The 17472-nt window shown below is 42.4% G+C and overlaps 3 protein-coding genes across 3 annotated transcripts; all 3 read right to left on the bottom strand.

Moving 5' to 3' along the window:
- Positions 1 to 533: 533 nt before the first annotated feature.
- Positions 534 to 1250, bottom strand: LOC117147807. The gene has a single exon (XM_033314859.1). The coding sequence runs from the start codon at positions 1180 to 1182 to the stop codon at positions 709 to 711; it is 474 nt and encodes a 157-aa protein (XP_033170750.1). The 5' UTR covers positions 1183 to 1250; the 3' UTR covers positions 534 to 708.
- Positions 1251 to 9692: 8442 nt separating this feature from the next.
- LOC117147923 (protein app1-like) lies at positions 9693 to 10552 on the bottom strand (the record flags this gene model as incomplete). Its single annotated transcript, XM_033315046.1, has 2 exons — positions 10029 to 10552; positions 9693 to 9976 (listed from the first exon to the last, which is right to left on the bottom strand). Coding segments are annotated over exons 1-2 (774 nt in total), but the record flags the coding sequence as incomplete, so codon positions are not given.
- A 937-nt stretch (positions 10553 to 11489) lies between these two features.
- Positions 11490 to 12345, bottom strand: LOC117147669 (proteasome inhibitor PI31 subunit). The gene has a single exon (XM_033314645.1). The coding sequence runs from the start codon at positions 12265 to 12267 to the stop codon at positions 11557 to 11559; it is 711 nt and encodes a 236-aa protein (XP_033170536.1). The 5' UTR covers positions 12268 to 12345; the 3' UTR covers positions 11490 to 11556.
- Between the last annotated feature and the right edge of the window lie 5127 nt (positions 12346 to 17472).

Raw genomic sequence — 17472 nt, 5'->3', positions numbered from 1 at the left:
CCGGGTTGGCGGGATTACGGCTTTACGGGTCCCGGGGTCCTTCATTATTTAGCGCTAAAAATGCCAAACGTGGCTGTGCAGCAGGCTGCATTTTCAGCAGGCTGTAAAGCCGTCGAATAAGCAAATTTGCCAAAGAGGCCACAGTCACAAGGGCATTAAGCCTGGCCAAAAAGAATGAAAATGGGGAAAGCTGGCAAGTTAGCTTCAAACGCAGAGATTGAAAGACTTATACAACTGTTGCTGTGAGTCTGAAATCAATGGAGAAGTCTAACTAGGTAATGATAGTCAACTAATCGGGGTCATCCACATGTGTATTATTGCAAATTTTAAAAATATAAACAATCAAATCTTTAGTAGTTCAATGCTGAATCGGTATAATGAATGAAATATTGTTTAAATCTTAAGTATTATTTACCTATACAGGAAACTCGAACTTACCATTCTAGACGCGTTACTAAATTGCAATACATATATGCTATATATATATATATATATATATATATATATATATGTAGAAAGCAAATATAGTCGTTATTTTGTAATTTAAATAAAAGCACTTCAAATATTATGATTTCTTGTTTCTTGTATAAAATAAGCGAATCCAATTGAATTCGCGTGTCTATCACAAGTTTCAATTATCGGCGTTCCCGATCCCTGTGCTCCGTCAGAATCGGCACGATGCGGCTCAGCTTCTTCGTCGGATGGCGATTAATGTATGTACCTCAAGGACTCCTTCCAGTGCATCTGAACACGGCGTAACACGGGGAAATGGCCAGTGGCTTGGCCGGCAATTGCGAGGATCAGGAGGGACAACGGCACAGTAACAGTGCCCACCCAGTAGCTCTCGTTGTTTCCATAGTTGGATTCCGATACGTGGCCAATGCCGATTATTAAGATCCTCAATAGGATGACACATATATTATCCACTGTCTTCCAAATCACCATGACAAGTCCCAAAAGCAGGTACGACACTATCACTTCGTATATCCGCCTGATCACTGCCGCACTATTTTGAAGTAGCCGTGGAACGAGGTTATTGTCCCATATAAGATCCATCGCAGCAAGACCCACGATTAGCGAGGGTAGCTTCAGTGCCGGAGCATTGGGACTTCTGGAATCAAACGCCAGGAACTTGATCACGTGGAGTAATCCAGCCAAGAAAACGCATTTCAAGTTGGTCATAATCACACCAAATTATTTTAATAAACTTTTGATTTTGTAATTTCACAGTATTTGACTTAAAATGGAAACATTAGTGATATCTGTAAAAACTATGTTTTGGACACATTTCAAAAAGCTAGCTAGCTAACTACTTTACATGGTCGGAAACGCTTACTTCTTTTACATACTTTTCAACGAATCTAGAATGGATATCCTTTTACTCGACGAGTAACGGGTTTAACAACATAGGAATTTCAACCCATAACCCAATTTAGTTATTTCCCAGATAAGCAGTATACCCCTCTCTGGTATAAATATATATTTCCAAGAAATCTGCCGCCAATCGGAGGCGTAACCAAGCCCCCTACACCCGATCCCGTACTGCGGTGCCCAGGAATTCTCCATTCGGCGCTCCAATCGAAGGCATTAGGAAGACAATAAAGAGCTGCGGCTCTGGCGACGACATGAAGATGCTTTCTCAAGTGGCAAAAACAAGCAGCGACGGGCGAAGGAACGAAGGGCAGTAGTCACTGGAGTACACGGAAACCGGGACAATCTGCCGCTGCTAGCTCACAATTTATTGTTCATTTATTCGCATTTGGAATACGTACAAACTTACTCACAATATTAAATGACGCAGCGAGCAAAAGCCCCCCACTCGCTGCTCTCAACTGATTGCTATAAATTTCCAATAGATTTTTGCATGGCGCTGATTGCATTGGCTTGTCCTGGTTCTGGTTCTCGTGCTCGTCCTGTTCCAGGACCTCGTCCTTGTGCTCCTGACCAGTCAGTCGTAATTTCCCGAAACCGAATGGAAAATGAAATGGCCGCTCCCTCATTTCCCACTGCTTGCCCTCGAACAATCATCATCCAAAACAATGTGTACTTAATTTCCTTTCAAAGCTGCCACCACTGCACAGCGAGAAAAATCGTGCAACATACATACATATATAGCAATTCTTCAAGTGTTTAGAGGTTTTCAATTTGAAAGTTGGCTGGGATTAAATGGTAGTTTAGTAACCAGAACAGCATCGTTTTCTTCGAGTGTATCCTTTATTATTCCCGTTCATTTTGTTTCGTTCCATTTCATTTGAACCTCTTAATGCTTCAGCGGCAACTCGGCGCGTGTTGAATATGAATCATGCTCTGCAAGTGCTTTCCATATTGATTGGACCAGACCCCCAGCCACCCATTTGGCCTGCTCCAAGCATCACCTGTCCGTCATGGCGCTTATTTTCCCCCTTTTTGACCATTATTTGCCCTCCAATTGGAATGCAGCCGGGAGCAGCGGGTAGCAGCCGGGAAGGACCTGCAACAAATATTTTCCAATTTGAATTTCGCCCCATAATTCCCATTTCGTCTCGTCCTTTTCGCCCGCAGTTTCGGAGTCCTAGAGTCCCGGAGTCCTGGAGTACATTAATTTTCCGCCGAAGTGGCGGGAATATGGCGGAATTTTTGAGAGGCACGCTCGCTTAATTAACATTTGCATGCAGCTGAGCCAATGGGGCGTGCAACAAGTGGAGCCACCACCGGGTGGGCAACCTTTGACCCCGACCCCTGGGGCAGTTTAGCCAACCCCGCTTGTAAATCCCTCGCCTTTGTTTTTCCTGCCAGCAAAAACGGCGAACTGCAAAAGTGTGTGAAGCATTTTGGATACCCATTTCAATTTAAACTTCATCGAGTCCATTTAAATCATAATCCCAAACATTTTTGCCCCATATTACTGGGTATCTGGTAGTCGTATAGGATTCGCCTAAATTTCGCGTGTGCCTGGCATTCTAATTGCGTATTATGAATGGGCCAGATTTGCCATTTTCACACGGCACGCACATTTTCCATATCTCCGCATTCATTTAATTTGTGATTTCTCCACATTTCCGCTGCGTAGAGTGTGGAGTTCGAGAAGATTTGAGCTTGAAAAAAATGTATATATGCAGTGTGGCCATATCAGAGGTGAAGCCCCCTGGAAAAGTGGGCGTGGCCAGGCGGGGTGTCTCTTTTTTTTTGGTGTGTGCGCTTCGCTTGTGTTTATGCAAATATTTGTATTCCATTTGCATTTCAATAATTGAAATTTTTATTTTTTCTGCCTTTGCGCTCTTGTTTTTCCCGCACCCCCGCCATTCGGCATTTATTATGCAATTTGCTGGGCGCAAAGAAAGAAAAAAAAATAATCAAATGTAATTTTTGTGAACTTGATTAAACATTGCGCGGCGGCACATAATCCACCATTTGTTTGCCAAACTCTTGACACAGATGCCAGGCCATCGAGAGTGGCGGATAAATCCGATTTTCCAGCCGCAATTCAATTGCGTTTTCATAACTCAAGGGGAGAACTTTTCTTTGTACAAACGAGTTCAGTAATCAATAGGTCAAGAAGAATTGTGGGCCGAATGAAATTGATTTTATTTATTGAAGTGGCTTAAAAGCATGCCATTAATAATGTAAATATTTGTGGGCCCACTTATAAGGTAGCAAGCTAATTTTTTATAGGAATTTTTAGTGTTATGTTTATATGTTTAAATGCAAATTATACATTCCAGTTTATGAGGACTTAAATATTTGATGGAAAATAAGATTAATAGCACTGGCATGCATTTAAATACAAATTGAGTGAGAACACACGGAGCAAACCTGATGATGAGCGCCATGCTTATGCTAATCCAAGCGGGAAATCCCGCTGACGGCCTCGTAATGTGATCCTTGCGATCCGGCAGGGATCCATCCGTCCATTTATCAATCCATCCATCATTATCAGGACACGCACCTCCAGCGGGTAGCTCCTGTCGGTTCGTCCTTGTCTCCGCGGACCTTGTAATTGACAGGCAGCGCAGCTTGATTAGTGACAGCCAAGGGCCGGAAAATGCGGGTGGAAAAGCGTGGGTGGAAAAGGGTGGGTGCTTGGGTGGTTGGAAAAGCCATGGAGTGCGGTTTCAGCTGCAGTGACCGTGTCGTCGCTGAAAGTTTTCTCGCTGTTTCGCTGCCATTTTTGGGCAACCGCATGCAAAATGCAACGCTTAATTAAGCCACCATTAAAATGCGACCCGAAATTCTCACAGCTGCAAGAATGTGTTGGTGTGCGAGGACACTGCGAAAAATCGGCACATCGAATTCATTTCATTTGATTACACTAGGCAAAAAAAGCTTTAAAATGTGCCCCTATTTTTTTTAATCTTCATATTATTAATCGCTTAAATTGTGCATGATGTTAGTGTGATTTGTTTTTCAGTGTAGCTGTTTGCTGGATAGATAGTGACAATGTTGTTTGACGTCGCATTGGCTGGGTTGATATGTGCGTCTATCCGAATGGCGATATATGTGTCCATTGCAGCGCGCATATTGGTGGTGGCCCGCAGGACACGCAAGCAGTGCACGGCAAGCAGTGCACTGATTTCTGATACATTATTCATTTTTAGCCAGCTTATCAAGGCTGTTGCATCATCATTTGGCCAAAATGATTTCGAAGCGCGACATATAAGTGAAAATCCATCTTCCAGCCAGGGGGATCAACTGTCAAAATGTTATTGAAAAGTAGAATAGGTGTGGTGTGGTGACTGTACCCCGTGTCGCACACTTTCCATATGTATGTTTGTGTGTGTATGTGTGTTAGTCAGGCTCAAATCAAAAGTCGGCAAATGCCAGCGGGAACATTTTTTGGAGAACACTCGCTGTTATTTGAGGAGCTTTTAACGAGATTACATTCTGCTCAAAAGAAGAATGATGGGCGAGTGACGATGCATATTTTCAAGGTAAAAATAGAGACTCAAAGCAATTTTGAATCTGTGTTGGGCGAAAAGGTATAGGTTCGCATTGGCCAACTGGCAGGGGGCTGTTTATAATTCCCTTTAATGGGCGTTTCACTCGAAAGGAAACACTTTGAACTGGTAATTCTGTACCAAAACACCGGGGACAAAGGCGTTAAGTGGAAATTTAAAAGCAAAACCAAACGTCTGGCTTATGTTTTGAAGCCATAAGCCGTGCTGTATATTTTGTGGTAATAGCTGGAAAAACTATATATGTTTTCTCTTTGTACAAACTCAGGTTAATAAATTGCGTTTTTGGCATTTTATAATGCTGCTTGAGTCTCATTTATGGTTAAGCTTTGTGAAACAAAGTCGTATGAATTCTATGAAAATTCATATATTTGTCAATATCATTAGAAATATTTTCGATCTCCATGGGGAAATTCCGCTGGATCTAGCGCACCAGCGCTAAAGAAAAAATTGCAAAACACGATGCACATTTATGTTTAATTCTTTCCATTTCGCAGCCTTTGCAGTCGTCCTTTGTTAGTCCTTTCAGCAGTTACCAGTTACCAAAATGGCCAACAACCGCCGCCGGCATTTCATAATGCCGCTGCTTTGTTCCAGCAAATAAATGAGTGGAAAATAGAGGAGTAATACACAGAGAAAAATTTGGTTATGAACGAAGCAATATCGTACAGCTGGTTATTTCTTTTTGGCCAAGTTATGCGCTCTTTTGGCCCTTGAATCCCTATTGTTTTTAACCTTATTTCTGCTTTTTTGGATTTACCAACATTTTTTTCACGTGTAGAAGCTGGCGAATTGGAAGCAGAAGGTGCTGTTCTGCGCGGCGGCTTGTGGTCGCCGCTTTTGAAATTCGGGAGCTGGGGCAACGCGGAGGTCCTTCGTCCTGGCCGCCATGGTGAGTTACACAATAAAAAGGCCAATTTCTGTGGCGGCGCTGCAGCTGGGCCGTTTTGTCTAAGCCAACATGAAAATTCGCTTGAGCTTTGCCATTAACAAACAGCCGGCGGGCAAAAGCCAAAGTCGAAGCCAAAATGCCTGGGACAACAACATCCTTCCACCGGCTTATCCCTTCCTTCCCCTTCCCCTCCCCCTCTCTGCCACCACAGCCGATAATAAATACAATGTATAATTTTTGCTTTTCTTCGGTTCGCTCTACGTGTTTTGCCATTTCCAAATGGGGCATACTGCGTTCTATACGCAAACCCAATCAATTTAAACACAACTTTAAGCTACAGAATTATTTTATAAAGTATTTGTACATTGAGTTTGTTTAAAAGGCACAAAAATCTTGAATAAAGAATAAACATTAATTTAAATTAAAGCTCATTTAAAAGTCGTTGTTGAAAACTAGATACAGTTTGCTTGTTTTTTAGTCTGCTTTTGCTGGGCTTTTTTTCACTTTGCGCCAGGGGCATTCAATTAAGCGGCTCGTTGGGCCCGTGCCCCATTACCCTTGGCCACCCCTCCTCCTCCTGCTGAAGTCCCCCTCCCCCTCCCCCCTTGATAGGTCGCCCGGAGCGGTCAGCTATTAGTTTGGTACATTGTCGAGCGACTATAACAAACGCTGATGCCTGATGGCCGCGATTGCTGCCGTAGCTAATTAAATGCAGCGCCCAAAACTTTGTAATTGCCTGCACGCAGGATGGCGCCATCGGGTCTTTGGAGGGTTAAGCATCGTTGGATCCATATCCTGTTGGTCCATAAAGTGAAAATCCGTGTCATTGGCGCTATCACCTCGGTTAGCTGGACGCGAGATGGCCATATAATGGTCACTGTCCACTGGGCACTGGATTGTGGTCAGCCGCTGGCCGGCTGATTGGCGCTGATGGATGGATTGCATTTGGTGGCCAACTTATTGATTAAAGGCATGCAGAGCTCTTTGCCAAAATTGAAATTGATTGCATGCCATTTGAATTCTGCTCTATGCATGCAACTATAGTGGAAAGTCAGGTTAGTTTGGAATAATCATGAATTAATTGGTATGTACATATAATCCTAATATATATTTAGGTTGATTATTCTTCTGCAGCTTCATGTCGGCGGAAAATGCCTCTTTTGGTTTTCCGGTCTGCCGCTAATGTCCACTGTGACATGTGGATTTTAGTGTCGCTCAATGGCTTTTGTGGCCGACTTGGTTTATTATCCTCCCTGTGCCCATTTCTTTTTTGCTTTGCCTTTCTTGGCAGCCTCATCCTTGGCATTTGTTAATATCGCTGGCTTAACTAAGTCCCAATGACTTTCATATGATATTCGGTGCGCAGCCCCCTTTCGCCCATTTAGCCTTGTGTGTGGTTGTACAAGCTTTTCGATTGCCGTTTCGAAACTGAAATGGTCGTAAAAATACCGCAGCAACTTGTCCTTGTTCCTGTTCAGCTGCCATGTCCTTCCACGTCTGTGTGGCCACCGCCTTTGATGTTCCTTTGGCAGCCATTCAGCCGTCTTCATCCCCGCCAAGTAATGAAAAGCGCGTTAAACCGCAATGCGTGCCGTTGTCTATGCCACACGCATACATACAGACACGTAGAAGGGGGCACACTGAAAGAGATTGAATGGGCGGCACAACGTGTTTGAAATGTATCTTGGAGTTACAACGCAATGGATTCTCAGCTAGCAGCGTTGTATTTCAGCTATCAGCTGAGTTGTTCGAAATTTCTCGCTGTGCACAAACACACACATCGAAAATACAGAACAACCAACACATGTGCGCTTTGCTGTGGGTTAGCTGCCCCGCCCCCTTACATCAACGAAGTAAATTGCTAGCCGGCATTTAATTTGATCTTTTGTTTGATTGTGTGCGTTTCGCTTTAATTGAATTTTATGATGATGCTGCAACACTCACACAGTCGCACAATGGCATGGAACGCAGGGCGGAACGGTTGAAATAAATTACAGCACTTAACTGTTAATACACGTATTGAAAACAAGGCGAACAACACGCACATTTTTGGTTAAATTGTTATAAACCCAACAAATGATTTATTTAAATAATGACCCCTGCCACACATGCCACAACATCGGGTCCACCCTAATATCAACGAGCTTATACCGAATGGCATTCCCATTACGGCATCTATCGTTTAGGTCTCCAAATGGAGGGGAAACACTTTGCCAGCCACTGAGTCTGAATTTGATATTCATATTCCATTATGCAGTGGTTTTAATTTCACTGCATAAAACGGAGGTGGTTTTGGCATTGTTTTTTTTGCGGTACCTCTGCTTTCAGCCAGCCAGCCAAAGCGAACCGAACCAAACCGGCCATGGGCGTCCACATCAACGTCAACTTTGCCGCAACCACAGCTGCATCAACAACAAAAGTGTCAACATCCAATAATACATCCGCAGATATGCAACAAAAATGAAAACACAACAAATGTAAAAAATACGGGGAGACCGTTGCTGACTGCTGACTCAATGACATCGCCGGACATTATGAAATTTTCAACGCGACTGCATTATTAATACAATAAATAATAAATGCGAACAAAGCGCGGAGGAGCAACCATAATAATGACAACCATTCGTGGCAGGACGAGAATGACAGCAGAACCGAAAAATCCAACCGAAAACGAGCAACCGCAATCATGAACTGCATGGGGATATCGACTGACCAATTCTCTGATCCCAAAGCGATGCAATAGGTGCACGAAAATAATAGTGAATATAGCTCAAAATAAAAAATGCACCATGCTCGTTTAATTGCATTTCCAAATGCAACATTGCGTATGAGTAATGTGCATATGGGAACATTTAACAGCGGGTTTAACGGGCATAACAATGCAAGTATCGATCCAAATATTCAGTGTCACACCGCGGCGAGCTCGTATTTCAATGCCTCATCGATTGGCATTTAAATCTGGGAATTCTATTTTTTGGCCATTTTTTGCAAATTTTGGTGATGTAACCCCTTACCGAAAATGCAAAAATTGGCCCAAAAATTTAATTTCCTAAATCGGTCAAAAAGTAATAGGGATGGTTAGCCTTTGTATTAGCTGCTCAAAACAGTTATTCTTTCAGCTTTATGATCAGTTTTAGTCAAGTTATGATAAAAATGGTCATCTAAAGTTGTTTCATTATTGCCAAAATAATTGTTTTCGATTTTCCGTCATAAAATAATCAGTTTTTTGGCCACAACTTTCAAAATAATTGTCTTAGTACAGAATGCCATACCTCGTCGAGTTTGTATTTAAATTCCCAATCGAACTGTGTCAAAAAATGGGAATTCTATTTTTTGGCCATTTTTTGCAAATTTTGATGATGTTACCCCTTACCGAAAATGCGAAAATTTGCACAAAAATTAATTTTCCCAAATCCTTCAAAAAGTGATAGGGATGGTTAGCCCTTGTAAGTAGCTGCTCAAAACAGTTATTCTTTCAGCTTTATGATCAGTTTTAGTCAAGTTATGATAAAAATTGTCATCTAAAGTTGTTTCATTATTGCCAAAATAATTGTTTTCGATTTTCCGTCATAAAATAATCAGTTTTTTGGACACAACTTTAAAAAAAATTGTCTGAATACGGAATGTTATATCTCGTTGAGTTCGTATTTAAATTCCCAATCGAACTGTGTCCAAAAATGGAAATTCCATTTTTTGGCAATTTTTTGCAAATTTTGATGCTGTGGAAAGTCCACGAAACGCGGCTGGAACAACACCCATACAGATGAGATGATAAAACAATATATGTGCTTTGTTGCTCCTTCATGCATGTCGTTCACACGCAAGTTAAGCTTTATATTATATATTCTATATTTTTACTTTTTTTTTTGTTCATTTTTGTATTTCTGGCACCAGGTGATCAGTTGAGTCGGCTCTTTCTCAGTGTTCATTAGGAACATCTTGGCCTTGCCCTGCTCGATACCCTTTCTCAGTCCTTCTAGCCGAGCACGCCTAGCTGTCACAGTAGGGTTGGCCAGGTTCTGCCGGTAGGCGGGGCCGAAGTAGTGCGTCCGCTGGAATCGGAGCTGCGCATCCGAAAGCGACGGGTTCGGCGGAGGACGGAACGACTTTCCCTTGCTGACCGGCTTCTTGACGTACTTCTCGTAGTATTGGTCTGGGAAAAAGGGTATCTTCACCAATCAGTTCACTTTGAAAGAATAGCTTACCCAGAGACATCGAGGCCAATTCGGGATCCAAACCTTTCTTTTCGCGCTTCAGTTGCATCTCTTCATTCTGGAAGTTTTCTGGGGAAAAGGGTACCTCCGGAGACATTGGGGCCACTTCGGGATCCAAAACATTCGTTTCGCGATTAAGTTGCATCTCTTCATTCTGGAAGTTTTCTGGGGAAAAGGGTACCTCCGGAGACATTGGGGCCACTTCGGGATCCAAAATATTCGTTTCGCGATTAAGTTGCATCTCTTCATTCTGGAAGTTTTCTGGGGAAAAGGGTACCTCCGGAGACATTGGGGCCACTTCGGGATCCAAAACATTCGTTTCGTGATTAAGTTGCATCTCTTCATTCTGGAAGTTTTCTGGGGAAAAGGGTACCTCCGGAGACATTGGGGCCACTTCGGGATCCAAAACATTCGTTTCACGATTAAGTTGCATCTCTTCATTCTGGAAGTTTTCTGGGGAAAAGGGTACCTCCGGAGACATTGAGGCCAATTCGGGATCCAAAACATTCGTTTCACGATTAAGTTGCATCTCTTCATTCTGGAAGTTTTCTGGGGGAAAGGGTACCTCCGGAGACATTGGGGCCACTTCGGGATCCAAAACATTCGTTTCGTGATTAAGTTGCATCTCTTCATTCTGGAAGTTTTCTGGGGAAAAGGGTACCTCCGGAGACATTGGGGCCACTTCGGGATCCAAAACATTCGTTTCGTGATTAAGTTGCATCTCTTCATTCTGGAAGTTTTCTGGGGAAAAGGGTACCTCCGGAGACATTGGGGCCACTTCGGGATCCAAAACATTCGTTTCACGATTAAGTTGCATCTCTTCATTCTGGAAGTTTTCTGGGGAAAAGGGTACCTCCGGAGACATTGGGGCCACTTCGGGATCCAAAACATTCGTTTCGCGATTAAGTTGCATCTCTTCATTCTGGAAGTTTTCTGGGGGAAAGGGTACCTCCGGAGACATTGGGGCCACCTCGGGATCCAAATCTTTCTTTTCGCGATTAAGTTGCATCTCTTCGTTCTGGTTTTCCATTTTCACAACTTATTAAACTTCCTCGTTCTCTAATTTGACAAGTGAAAGTGAATTTTCTTCGGCAATCTATCAATAATGAAAACTCTGTTTTCAGTGCTGTACAATCTGGCTTGACAAGCAGTATTAGAAAAGTTCGATCCTTGAGAGCTGGCGAAAAGGATTGCCACATTTTAGGCGAAAACAATAACATCTAATATCGATTAACATTTGAACATCGTCCGTTTTGGGCGAAAACATTAACACTTAACATCGTTAAACATTTAATCATAGCCCGTTTTTTGATTTTCCGTCAAAAAATAATCTGTTTTTTGGCCAGAACTTTAAAAATAATTGCTGGAAAACGGAATGCCATACCTCGTTGAATAAGTTATTACCAAAAACAGAAGTAACTATTATCTTATATATAGAAACTCGTAAGATAAGCCAAATGTGATTTCGATTGGCTAATAATTTTATATTTGTTTGCATTGAATGGTGTGTTCTGCATCTTTAAGTTGAATCCTTGCATTCCAGGGAATGGGTGCTTGCGACGATGTTGAAGGCCACTCTAGAAGTGCCAGAATGCCGTACGGGTAGCTCCCTTTTCCAAATTTTCCTATCGAAGGCCGGTCCCTCGGTCAATAGTTTGGTGCCCCGCACCGCTGGATCCATCAGTTCGGCACGCAGTCTCTTCATGAACTTGTCCAGCCGCGGAATGCACTTGTCCATCGATGACTTGCAGATGGATTTCACCAGATGCTCCGGCTGCAGACAGACGATGGCCATCCGTTTGCTGGTCGAGTTCTGCAGACTGATCACGAGATCCCTGCGACTCAGTTTGGCCATAAGGATATACTGACCTGCCAGACCATCCGTGTAGTTCAGAGTGTATCGGTCGGCATCCCGATTCCAGTGATCGGGCAGCAGCTCACACACAGTTCCACATCCTCCAGCCAACTGCCTTCCGCCGGATGCTGGATAATTGATGGCGCAACGCAGGCTGTACTCCTTGGTGATCAGAAAGTGGGTGACAGCTATCAACAGATCGGACTTTTTGCGAATGCTCGGCTGGATCGAGTGGAGAAGCAACTGCCAGTCGTGGGCATCGATTTCCGTTTCGCTTTTCAACTTGGCTTGGCCTTTTCCAGCTACTCCAATTCCCAGAGATTGGAGCGACAGCTCGCTGAGAGTCGACAGTGAAGTGCAGGCTGGCGATTCCATGGTGTTCAAATTGCGGACATCTTTGCGAAGATTGAGTTTTGGGAAACAACAATTTTGAAAAATTCAGATAGAACCTTTTGTGAATTTAAAAGGACACTAGATTCTTCATTTCATTTTCATAACAATTTAGTACACCAAACTAAAGGTCTAAAAGTAATAAAGTATGTGTATTTATTTTATATTAAATGTTTAACATTTTATGAACACTTTTTGTTTTTTTCGTACATTAATATAAATGCGCATTTGTTGCTCCCTGTGGTAAATGTTGTTAAAATGTTTTATTCGCACCGCCTGGCAAATTGCAATTGGCAGCTGATTTTTGCAGGACAGGAGTCTGTGTTCATGTCCATGTCCTTGCCAGTTAAGTTCCCTCTCCATTCATTTTTCAGTTAATATTTTCTTTTTTACCCTGTTTGCAGTTTCTTTTTGCCTTGTCACTTTTTTGTTTGTTTTTATTCAAATTTGCATGCTTAACATAATTCATTTCATTTCTGCTTTTCCGCTTTTCCACTTTCCGCCGCCCCTTTTGTTTGGGATGTCATCGCCGGGTCGTCTGAATTGATGCCGGATTCAATTGGATGCCAGCAGCTTGCCAAGGTCCTTTGTTATGGTACCTCCCTTCCCACTCCATATAAATATATGTATATATATATATACGGGTATATACGTACATCGCTATCAAAATATCTGTGTATATATGCCAGTGTTCTTTGGCGGCAATTTGGGGGATTGCTCTCGGTTTGCTTGCGGCTGGCTCAAACGGCTTAAACGATTGCGGCCAAGTCAAGTCGGTAGCTGATATCGGGCGAAAGCGAGTAATAAATGCGCATCGCATCCACAACCGGAAATAGACGGCGTTGCTGCCGGGTCGACCGGAAATGGCAGGGGATCCTGATGGGGTTTCAAATTTAATGCGGTTCAACCTGCAAATGCGTTAAGCAAGTTATTTATTACTGGCGAACGGAACGCCTCAGTTCAGCTAGATTGTTTTTCGGAATTTATTTTAGCATTAAGGGGTATTTGAAAAAATACTTATGCAGTTGTGTGTCAACTTTAAAAGCCACACAAATTATATTTTATCAGCTGGTTTTAAGAATAACTGTGTTTTCAATTCAATTTAATTCAGTTTTCCATTTAGAGGAGAGTGTGTTCCTATAACAGATAGCTTTATATACTTTGTAAATTAAAATAGACATGTTTTTCTTTCAAAATAAATGGGACAGAAAATTGAAAGCCCCACGGGGCTTCAGTTTTAATTCAGTTTGACCTGCGTATGCGCACAGTAAGACATTTATTCTGGGAAAATAAACAAGTTAAATGCCTCGAATCTGCAAAGAAAAACAGTAAATATGCTATTTCACAAATTAAGAGAGACGTATTTAATATTCGCACGGGCAAACCAACTAAAAAGTTGCCAGCGAAAAATTCCAAAAGAATGAACTCGGCTTTGAGCGTAATTTAATTTATGGTCAGCATTTTCAATCATTCGATTATTTGATTAAAATGTTGACGGCTTACATAAAATTCAATATAAATTGATATGCACACAGCAGACAGAGATGTAGCAGTTAAATAAAAAATTTTAGTTCAGTTGCTCAAAATAAATATATCAAAATGTTCGTTTTGATTTGTTACAAAAAGAAATTGAGAAATATTTCACATGTTGGGGTCAAAATTGATTGAGTAGCTCAGTTGCTTGTGAATTGTGAGTTTTATTTTATAGTTTTAAACTAATGCTAAAATGCTTTTTAAGGCTCATCCAATAAAAAGTTTGTACCTGTTATGTAGAAAAACTTTGTCAATTCTTAAAGAGCTAGTACAATTCAGTTGCCTTTATTGTGCGATTCCATTAAAATTCTGCAAAACCAAAATGCAGAAAAATGATTCTGTGAGCATAATTGAATTTGCTATATTTTTAATGAACCGTTTGTGCTATTAAAACTGCGGCGACGGGCACGAAACTTATTTGGGAAATCAATAATGGCAACCAAAAATAGCAGCAGAGTGTAGACGGGGGGCGAAACATAACAACATCACAAACTCGGCGATGGGAAGGGGAATTTTTGTGGCAGACAGGAAGAGGAAGGGGAGAGAGGTGGGCAAGGGGCGGGGCAGGGGCAGGGGCAGGGTCATGCCACATCCATGATGCCAATGGTCGCCGCAGAGATTCTGCAGTTGCCTGGCTGACGCGGAAATGGCGTCGTTAAATTGGTTCCGCATCCGGTTGCCATTGCCCTCGCCAAAATAACCCACAGGGGCGGAGGGGCGGAGGGGGCGGCAAAGGACAAGGACGACGACGGGGAGGATGCAGAGCAGGACGAGGACAGTTGAAGCTTACTGCTATTTGACTGCAGCTCGATGACGCGCTGCAACCCCCGAGGCAGCCGTCAAGGAATCCACTTTGCACTTACATTTCCTCCACGACCGCCCCGCCATGCGAATGGAAATGCTGGCGGAGATGCGAGTTGCGTATGGAAATGGGTTTGGGATTGGTATTGCGACTGCGACTGGGATTGCCAGCAGGACTGCCAACCGAAGGATTAGGATAATTGTGTGCCCAAAGTGTTGCCTTTAGCTGTCGATTGAGAAGTGATTAACCAAAACGGTAAGCGATTCGTGGCTTATCGAGGCAAAACAGCAGCGTCCACAAAAGTGTATGCCACTATCTGCAGCTAATCTACATAATGTAAAATATAAACTGATTGGATGGGCATTATTTATTGATATTGTTTTGTGAGATTGTCAACCTAGCCGCATAACTAATCCCAAATATGCGCGCCAGAGTCTTCAGTGCAGATTGATTGGGTTCGATGGCCGGGATCAAGTTCGCCTGCAGCTCGTGTGGCATCTGCATAATTAATGCCCCGTGCAGCGGCGGCTGTTGCCACACACCTGCACAGCCACCGCCTCACCTGCGGAAATTCAATTAACTTTGACTCGCTTGCCTGCGAGGGGGACGCACGGCCACGGAGGCGTCAATGAGCAACCGCAATTGATATAAATTTGAAATTTTGCAGCCTCCACACACAGATCCTTTTATGGTCGGGCTGTGCCCTTTTTGGCTCAAATGAAAAATTTAATTTCCAGCCTAATGGCTGTCGTGTGTGTGCTTAAGTGTGTGTGTGTGTGTGTGTGCAGGAAGGTCCTGTCTGCGCCGGCTGCACTTAATTCGCTCCTCGAGTTGGCCATAAAAAGGCGTCCATCGACCGAAATGAAATAAAAGTGCGCTTGCAATGTGTGTGTAATAAATTTCCAAAGTATTCAGACGCTTAACCCGTTGCTCGCTGCACCAGAAAAAACTATGTGCCATGTTTCTGAAAACAATAAAAAGCCATGAAAACTGTACTGCATGGCTATAATATTTAATTTAATTAAATTTGAATTATTTAATTAAAAGTCCGCTTTTATAAAACACAAATAATCGGTTGCTTTGTCGCATAATTTGTTCAAAGCAAATTGCAACACATGTTTGAGTTGAAATTTTGTAGCTGGTAAATTCGCAAAGCGCCGTGTATTCTCGAATTTTAGAAAGTTTTGTGGCGTGTGGGCGGCGGCATGTCCTGCCACGCCCGCTGGTGTTCAGCTATTTTCAGTTCAGTTGCCACAGTTTTCCAGACTGCCCTTTGCATGCCGCACGCAAAAATTGTTAGCGCAAAGAATCCAAAACGAAAAAATCGGAAAGGAGAACGACGGAGCGTGCACCCAAGGCTAAAAGGGACGCCTCGCTGGTCAGGAGGACGCCCAGTTGCGGCCTGGACGAAAAGCAGTGACCAGCGACCAGAACCAGGAGCACCGGAATGCCCAACTTGAGCACACACACGATATCCTCCGTCTGAGCGAATTACGGACATCGAGCCACCATTCTGGCCAACAATCCACTTACGTTGAAACGAAACCAACGGCCACGGACTTTTGATTAGAGAAGTGCCGGGCATTTCCGCCAGTTTGCTACAAAATGATATGATATTATACAAACTGTATAAAACCACTTGCTTTATACTTGCCTTTGTCCGGCATTTGTATCGCAAAAGTTGCGTATACTTGATTACGTATACGACACGTGGGCCAGCGCTTGCCTTACTCACATATTCCGGAGACCTACTCTTGGTTAGGGTATTCCACAGGCGCCATTGAGTGGGAAGCACTCAGTGGGCCCAGCCCTCTTGTTTTTCAATTTACAAAATACGCCTCCAGCAGCTTTTCACGCGTCGCGCACTCAAAAATAACCAAAAAAAAAAAAGAGCAAAAGCAGAGGAAAAATTAAAAAAACCGGAAAACTCAAAGCGCAAAAAGGGAAACGAATAAAAATGGAAATCGACAGAAAAGGAAAGTGGATGCTGTGTAGGGGCTACAATCCTCTGACATCGGATTCGATGGGTGAGAAATAATGGTATAGGGTCTCATCGAAAAGTAGAGAAAGATTAAGATGATGAAAAACCAAAATGTTGAGCTATTTTCCAGCCATTCCAGCCTGTTCCCCTATTTTCCACTGCATTTTCTACCTTTTCCCATTGAAACTCAGCGCAAATTTAAATGTCTTGAAAGGGTTTCTTTTTATTCATAATTCTTTATTTTGGTTTACATTTATACTATTTTACTGCATGTTTTTGTGTTTTTTTTTCTTTTTTTCAGAGCAACCCAACGGAACCGTATTAATTTGCCCGTTGCTCTTAGAAGTACCTACAAATAATTCTCTACATCAAGTGCTTTCTTTTTTCGGCCATTTCCGTTTTATTTCGCTTTTTTCGGTTTCATTTTCCACTTTGGGTTCGCCTTTCGATTCGTTTAATTTTAGCTTAATCTTAAGTGTGCTCGTTTCTTGCAACGCATTTTTCATTTTATTTGTGCTCCGCCAATTCGCCGCATTCATTCGAAGTAATTTTCTCAAAATTTCCAAATGACAAACGCCTTAATTCGATTACACAAATTTTATTTGACTATTTCCATACACCAAAAAAAAAAAAACAACATCTATTACATATGTTCATAATTAATTGGTAAATATGTAATTTGCACGGCGATTGCTGTTTTGGATTTTCATAAGCCTATTTTGGGAAAAATGATATGAGGATCAAGTGGCAACGTAATTTTAAGCGGCAAGTGAAACCTTCTGTTGATTTACAAGAAAATAAGTAATATTTTAATGGAAGCACTTAAAATGTAATGTAAAATATGTCGATAAAGTGAATGAAGCGAATGGATGAC

The sequence above is a fragment of the Drosophila mauritiana genome, chromosome X (assembly GCF_004382145.1).
Source record: "Drosophila mauritiana strain mau12 chromosome X, ASM438214v1, whole genome shotgun sequence".
NCBI classification, from domain to species: domain Eukaryota; kingdom Metazoa; phylum Arthropoda; class Insecta; order Diptera; family Drosophilidae; genus Drosophila; species Drosophila mauritiana.
Note: the sequence above shows the minus strand (reverse complement) of the source record. Positions and strands in the feature narration are given on the sequence as shown.

What these genes read in the sequence shown, in the direction of transcription:
- LOC117147669 (XM_033314645.1), bottom strand. Translation starts at nt 12,267, where the DNA reads ATGGAATCGCCAGCCTGCACTTCACTGTCGACTCTCAGCGAGCTGTCG.
- LOC117147807 (XM_033314859.1), bottom strand. Translation starts at nt 1,182, where the DNA reads ATGACCAACTTGAAATGCGTTTTCTTGGCTGGATTACTCCACGTGATC.